Raw genomic sequence first — 8406 nt, 5'->3', positions numbered from 1 at the left:
AAAGATACAGCGCAAAGCGATAAGCCAAGAAATATTAAAAATTGCCTCAATTTACGTCAGGGATACTATAATAAATATTAAAATCAAAGTTTAACAGCATGAGGTATCAAGGGAACCAAGAATTATCTGTAGCGCATGTGCAATGTATACAAAGTTACCGTGAAAGCCTGTTCCAATCACCTAACGTAATTTCAGTCGACTCTACAGTCTTCGTAGAGCAACACGTAGCTCCGCTACGCGCTTTGCCGCTACGAACTTAATCCGCTACGCGTATTATAGTCAAAACATTAATGGAAAAGTGAACTTTAAGTAAAGAATGTGAGATGTGAACTAATGATGTTGTTGGGAAATTTTTTGTTTTATCTACATTTTGGACTTGTCTTCCATATTGTTATTTGCTTCAAAGATACAGTCGGTAAGTTCAATTAGTATTGATGAAACTTAGAAAATAAACCAAAACAACAAACAAAGCGGCAAACAAGCGTATGGAAGGGACCTCTGATATTAAGTGATAACCACCGCCCACATTCTCTTGAAACAACAGAGGAATCACAGGAGAGTTGCCAGCCGTTAAAGAAGGTCTTTGAGCTTTTTTTGAAGGTACCCATGCCGTCCCGGAAACACGGTAACTGGAAATTAAGTGATCACCGCCACCCACACTCTCTTACACCACCAGAGACAATAGAAGCAGTGCCGATCTTCTAGATATTATGTGACCGCGATTTTTCTGAGGGTAACCACTTATCCTTTTTTTCCATTAATAAAATAAATAAAATATCTACTGATTTGTACCTTCGTTTGTTGTTCCATAAAAAATTAAGTTATTAAAATTATGTTACCAGTAAATTTATTTTTGGACTAAAGAATTTTGTTAATAAAATTACAAGTATTCCCATTTTGGATAAAATGTAAAAAGAAGAATTTTAGGAACATGTTGTATTAAGTGTTGTTTCAAGTTGTCAAATAATTGATTACAGAAACGTTTTAAGCTTGTCACATCATTATTTTAAATTGGATCGTTTCAATTAAGTTTTTATTCTCTTTGTATACAATTGTTAGGTCGTCATTGTTACCATTGTTCGTTTTATTTGTTTCAATTAATTGTTACATTATTTTTAAATGTAATACTCTCAATCTCCTCAAATTCTATTTTTTGTTCGACTTGATCAAGAAAAAGCTGTCCCATATCTATTAGGCATGCACCTTGACAAATAGTTTAATTCAAAAATAAATTAAAATAATTGTATTACGTAAATAATTAAATTGATGAATTTAAAAAAAAAATATAAAGTAGGCAAGTTTTACCACTGAGAGGCTCTTTTGCACAGGATGGCGGCTATTCTGCCGTGAAGCAGTGATGTGTAAACATTATTGTGGTTCGGTTTGAAAGGTTCCATATCTAGTGAAATTACTGGGAAAATGAGACTTAACATCGTATGTCTCAAATTGACGAGCACAGTTGTAGTGCCGCACAGAAATTTTGGCTTTTTCAAGAATCCTGAGTGGCTACATTGTAATGGGCAGAGTGTAATACCTTACTGTCATAAAAAGGCAACACAGTAAGCAGAATAAACATAATAATTTTATAGGTAGGCAAACATTTTAAAAATCCTTACCTCCCGTGTTAGTTACAAACTGTGTAACGGCAAGATAATTATTCTCGCCCCATTCAAATACAGATCATTAATTATTGAGTGAATTCCGTAATTATTGTCCAGTTTGACCGCACAATATAGCTGATCCGAGCTCTCTCATTGAAAGCCCAACATAAAATATAAACAAGACTTTGCACTGTATGCTTACAAGACATATGTTTTTTTAAATATTGAAACTAAATTAAAATACATATGAAACATTCTATGGAAAACAGAAAACTAACTGTATTTACGTCAGTAATGCCAGCTTTCGGCTTGAAGCATGTTGATTGTCTAAGTATCAGGGTGACGGGCGCAGAGTTAATTGATTCGGGTTATATTCTGATGATGGCACTGTACTGCTGCGGCTGCTTTCTTCAATGAAATTCTCTGGTGTTACATAAGAGTATGGGTCGCGTTGATTATACTTACATAAAAAAACATAAAAAATTAAATTTACAACTTATATAAACCGACTTCAAAAATATAGTCAGCACAGCGTATCTGAAATGTGAAAATAAATAATGTCTTAGATCGGCCTCTAAGTAGTAGCAAAAATGCTAAACAATTTGTTATTTTATACGTGATAATCCTCAATTCTGGGATTAATTACACAAATAAAATTTGAAAACAAAGAGTTGAACAAGACATACAAGATTTATCAACGATATGTAACTCGAACGTTTGGCTCAGTAGAAGGAACGTGATAAATCGCGGGTTTGAGTTACGCATCGTTAATAAATTTTGTTTTCAAATTTAATTTGTGTATGCTAGTTTTATACGTAAAATTAGGGTTATAATTATGTAATATTAAGATGATTCATATGACCAAATAAAAGTGCAATTCCGTTTGAATTATGATGAGCGTGCAGCGCTAAGTAATCGAGAATTATTATAGTTTTGTTTGTTCAAAAATGAATTTCTTTTTTAAATGAGTTGTTTTACTGTCCGGAAATTTAAATTCCCTATAAATAGTTGTAAATTTATTTCCAAAACAATTTAACAGTATGCTGCTAGTTCGACATATAAGATATTAAAAAAACAGTGAAATTCAGAATTCTTTTCAACTTGAATAAATACGGTAAGTTTTTAAAATTTTGCTTCAGTGTTTATAATACAAATTACCTAGTTTCTTCGTTATGTACTTAATAAAACAAAATTTTTGTTTGAAATTTACAAAAATTTAACAATTTTCCTTATTAAGAGTCCTCTTAAGATAATGTTTACAATAATATAGATAAAAGTGACCATTTATTAGCCAATTTATTTAAGAATTTACGTATTTCCCCGTTGATTCTAGTAACAATGGTTTCAATCTACAAATACATTCATTTAAAGTGATAACCCTCACTTCTAGGATTAATACACAAATAAAATTTGAAAAACAAAATTTTTTGGGCGATGCGGAATTCGATCCCACGGAATCCGGCATTCCGTGCCGGTGCTCTAACCAACTGAGCTAACCGTTCGTATCAACGTATTTATCAACTGTAAAGTAGATCCTGTAGATGAAACCACAACGTGAGAGTTGAACAAAGCAAACAGAATTTTGTAACGAGGCGGTACTCGAGCGGTTAGCTCAGTTGGTTAGAGCACCGGCACGGAACGGCGGAAGTCGTGGTTTCGAATCCCGCATCGTTCATAAAATTTTATTTGTGTATTAATCCTAGAAGTGAGGGTTAACACTTAAAAAAAAACAAAACATATTGTTTACATTCATTTAACACAAACATCTCAGGTAGTAAATAAAACAAAAAGAAATTCGGTTTTTTATAAGTGTGAGTATCAAGAACGAAATATTCATTGTTCACGTAGAATGTTATTATGATATAACTCAAAACTTAATATGGCTTTACGTACGACTGACTGCTCATAACATTTATCTAAATAAACATTTTTCTTTATTAAAGGTCTGAGTATTCACATCTTTGTACAATCGCGAGGTTTGGTGAAACTCTAATAAATATATTGTTCTTATCAAAAGAGAAAAGTACTTTGTAATGCGTTGTTTTAATATTTATGATCATAAAAGAAACTTTCCCTGAAATAAAAGAGATCCAGAGCTTATTAGAATTACGATTAATAGACAGCTTTTAGCGAGTAAATTTATGCAATTCAGGTGCGGAAAACATTTTAATAGTTACTTCGTAGTTCTCAATGAGGGCGTACTCCATACAGTAACTTGTATTCCGAAAGCGCTGGTGAAATTTGTTAGACATATTTGATATTAATTATTGAAACCTTCATAGGCATCATTAATGTTATTAGAATAATGTTAATTAACTGTAAGACTTCACGTATAGGGCCAGTGTATATATACCAATGGGAGGCTCTTTTACAAAAGATGCCGGCTGGATTATGGGTACCACAACGGCGCCTATTTCTGGCGTGAAGCAGTAATGTGTAAGCATTACTGTGTGTCGGTCTGAAGGGCGTCGTAGCTAATGAAATTACTGGGAAAATGAGACTTAACATCTTATGTGTCATGGTGACGGGCGCCACTCATAATTTGTGACTTTTCCAAGAATCCTGACCGGCACTGCATTGTAATGGGCATGGCGTATCAATTACCATGAGCGTCCTGCTCGTCTCGTCCCTCATTGTCATAAAAAAAGGGTTATGGAGACTGTAATTCGTCAATAGCGATATATTCTCACAGAAGGAGTCACAAATCACAAGTAAGTACAATTAAAACCAACCTTTAAACTTTGAAACATGTTCGGTTATTGCTGTCTTATGTGTGTCAATTTTCTTGACTAAACTCTAATGTTAAAAACCTTCCTTAAAGGCCGGCAACGCTCCTGTGATTCCTCTGGTGTTGCAAGAGATTGTGGGCGGCGGTGATCACTTATCAACAGGTGAGCCGTACGCTCGTTTGTCCTCCTATTCCATAAAAAAAAATGTTTATATGTATGCTACAAATATCCCACACCATAGCTAATTTCCTGGTTTTCCAACAATGAATCTTATATCGATTTACGGTTTTTTAAGCATGGTTGCAATTTTATCTGTCACACATTGTATAAATTTCAAGAAAAGAGGCTTGCGTTTTAAGCTTGAGATTTAGACCTTAAACTAGATGATAATGTTGAAATTCGGGAAAACATAAAAGAGTACTTGAGTAAGTATTCTGTATCATACTTTAAATATTAACAAAATTGATTTGACCTTTCCTAAGGAGGGCTTCAATAGGACTGAATTCATCTTAGTATAACGATTATTTATTAAGGTATGTTATATCCGTAAGAGGAAATTCATAAGAACCAATTAAGGTTCTTTAAGGCTTTCTATAAATAGCTAAAGAAACATATCATCTCTATTAAACACGCCAGAATTTTCCGAAACACCAAGCTATTTGTATGTTTTAGTTTTACTTATAAACATAATATCTTCACATTACCCTAGTAAAAAACACTGGGCCAAAATTAATTTATCTGCGTTTCTAGAGTTTTAATTATTGTTTTGTGATTGTTCCGCACTTCTAGTGTTATCAAACAGAATGACTGAGTTTTTACTGATAGCTCTATATATTGACGACCCATATAGCCGAATGGTTAGTAACCCTAACTACTAAGCTAGAGGTCCCAGGTTCGAATCCCGGTAGGTGCAATCATTTATATGATCAATATGGATGTTTGCTTCCGAGTCATGGATGTTTATATGTATGTTTATGTAAGTATATTGTATTAAATAGTACAGGCTATGCCTTGTTTGGGGCGAGATAATTTGTGTAAAAGTGTGTCAATATTATTATTATATTATGTATAATATATACAAATATTACAAAAGTAATACAATATATAGAATCATGTTGGAATCGTAAGTAAGCTCTCCTTCTTGGTTAAAACACAGAATGATATACGAATTAATATATAAGCCCCAAAGGGCTCGCATCTTTGCTTAAAACATCAATTTTTATCTTACTTATATTCTTAACATCAATCCGTGAAACGAAATTGTTAAGGTACTTTTATTTATAAAACGAAATAATAGTGCTGAACGTCATATACTTATATATATATATTATATGAAATGAAATATGTTTCTTATTAAACGTATCGTACACAAACGTATAATATACAAATAACTTAAAATAATACTTATAAAGGAGACAAACAATAAATCTGAAAGAATACTACCTATACGTTACAAAAATGGTCCCAACTCAGCATGTTTGCTGGTGCTAAAACTAACACTGGTATTCCGTAGGATCATTTGGTATATTTTAGTTACCTATTATATAAATTTTACAATAATTTAATATAATATATAATACCCAATAAGATTGCATGAACATTAAAACACAAATGCACTAGCTAAAGTTATTAAGACGATTACAACTGCAGCAAGATGTAATTTAGCGGTACGGTATACGTCACACAGCTGTATGTTAACGTAAATGTATTTACGGCAAACTCATTTGCGCAAAGCGTTCCGCTAATCCATACATGCATTGTGTATATAATGTACAAACAACAGTGTGCACGATCATTTATACTGATTACATCGCTTCCAGCGATACGGCTAAAGTGAGTCTTTCCGAACTATTTATGATATACATTGAAGGTTTTATTTTTAGAGTTTTTATTTCTACTCGTGGTGCAACTTTAACACTTAGCGTTTTATAAATTAAATCTTAACTGTTTGTCATGCAAAATTTTTCATTTTATCATTGTAAATTATAAAATGGATTATACATTCGACGTGCTCGCCTAAATTTTACGCGATACCAATAACATGAATACCTACCTATATGTATATTATTTTTCTGAAGTATCTGGCTGCAGAAAGAAATGATATGTTCTTGATTACCTCAAATCGTTTTATCAAATGATTGTATAATATTGACAAATTACATAGACTTTAACAAAACACTTAATAATGTCGATAAATGATTTATTCCACGCAGTATTTAACTTAGGGACGAGCAGCTGATAAAGTTTATTTTGATTTAATAATAATATTCTTGCCAATGGCAATAAGCTTATCGTAATTCACATTTTATCGTCACTCGTCATGCTCAGTCAAATTTGTCGTTTGGTACCTGTTGTATCAGGGCTATTTTTTGTTCACCTCCCGGTGAACTGAGTGCCAAGGCTTGAAAATTTCGAGAAAAGCTTTGAGCACTGGAACACACGCAATCGATTCTGGGAACGAAACGAATAATCCACCTTTCAAGGCTCATATTTTCGTAAAAAGGACAGTTGAAACTACAATATTTCTACCACGATAACATTCGATGAAACACATGACACAAAAATTTCAAAAATATACTCGTAGAGTCGTATTCTGATAGAGCTGTAGAAACATGGTTGAAAACATAAAAAATATTCCACGGAATTACCGGAAAATCTCTCTTAATGATTAATTTACTTTATTTATTTCAGAACTTCAACTAGGAAATGCTGGACGTGAAGTTATAATATTCCTTGAAAGAACAATTAAGCTCTGTTCAGTTTTAGCAAACAACCGGTCTCTCTTGCTTGCGTAATTGGTTTATTCGATCATGTTCGACGTTGGAATAAACTTATAAAGATATAACCTTCTAGAGTAAGTTATCAAAGCAAATAGTTTTCATACATACATTTTTATTTTTACATATGATGGTAATTGATACGCCCTGCCCATAACAATGCAGCTCAGGATTCTTGAAAAGTCCGAAAGTTCTGAGCGGCACTACAATTGCCCTCGTCGCCCTTCAGCCGTCAAGCAGTAATGTTTACACATTACTGCTTCACGGCAGAAATAGGTGCCATTGTGGCCTAATCAAGCCAGCATCTTGAGCAAAGGAGCCTCCCACTGGTTAAGATACATTCAGCTGAAGATACTGTGTTATATCATAAAAAGGCAGAAATTGCCAATTTTTGACTTCAAATTTATGAATCGGTTTTCTTTCAAAATTTCTGATAAGAATAACTTCTATCTTTGACACTCTGTAATAGTATTTCTTCCCTCTATCCACCTTAAACATTAATAGATATCTCAAATTAAGAAAGAGGTGTACAAGAAGCGGTAATTTTTTTAGATGCTAATAGTAAGTAATATTGTCATCTAAATTTGGATTATTTATTCATCTGGAACGATACTTTTGCAGATTGGTGCAATAATAAAAAATGGATCTGATAGTTAAATTTCTGCAATTATAAAAAAAAATATAGCATATTCGAAATATCAACAAAAAGCAAAAAAATATAAAACAAATAATGACGTAAAATAAAATGTATTAAATAAATACGGATTTGCACAAGATAGTTGAACGACTAAAATTATATTATTTTAATTACCCATAGTGCCATTAAATTGATTTGGTGATAAATCTGGAAGGTAGTCATAGGAAACTCATTATTTAGTTTCTTATTGGAAATGTCGCGAGATCTTTATGTAAATTTCCATTGTCTAAAAAATCTATTGAATCTATCATAAATCACAACGCTTACAAAAACCAAGCATGTTTATCCAGCAACCCGTAATATAAACTACATAATTGATACCTTGAGTATTATAACACAAGTGGCTATCACGTTTCAAGTAGTAGAGTAATTGTTTTAGTATCTATATTGTATGTAAAGAATACTGCATACCTTTAATAATTATTACACAAAACGACCCGGATATGAACGACGTGAATTCGTTACAACGAATATAATGTTTAGTCATTTGACAGTCAATCGGCGGTTCGGAATTAAATGCTGCCAACATGACAATGAAAAAACTGTAAATACGTTTAGATTATTTTATATAAATTCGATTTGTTGATAAAATTTTGAAGATA

At 32.5% G+C, this 8406-nt stretch overlaps 1 protein-coding gene across 1 annotated transcript in view; it reads left to right on the top strand.

The window, feature by feature from the left end:
* The first annotated feature begins 210 nt into the window (after nt 1-210).
* LOC126965799 (lachesin-like) overlaps nt 211-8406 on the top strand; it is a 49516-nt gene continuing 41320 nt past the window's right edge. Inside the window, exon 1 of the mRNA XM_050809570.1 lies at nt 211-415. Within this exon, the coding sequence (XP_050665527.1) occupies nt 334-415 (82 nt within the window). The 5' untranslated portion in view covers nt 211-333. The remainder of the gene's footprint in view (nt 416-8406) is intronic.

This window comes from Leptidea sinapis, chromosome 8 (assembly GCF_905404315.1).
Source record: "Leptidea sinapis chromosome 8, ilLepSina1.1, whole genome shotgun sequence".
NCBI classification, from domain to species: domain Eukaryota; kingdom Metazoa; phylum Arthropoda; class Insecta; order Lepidoptera; family Pieridae; genus Leptidea; species Leptidea sinapis.
Note: the sequence above shows the minus strand (reverse complement) of the source record. Positions and strands in the feature narration are given on the sequence as shown.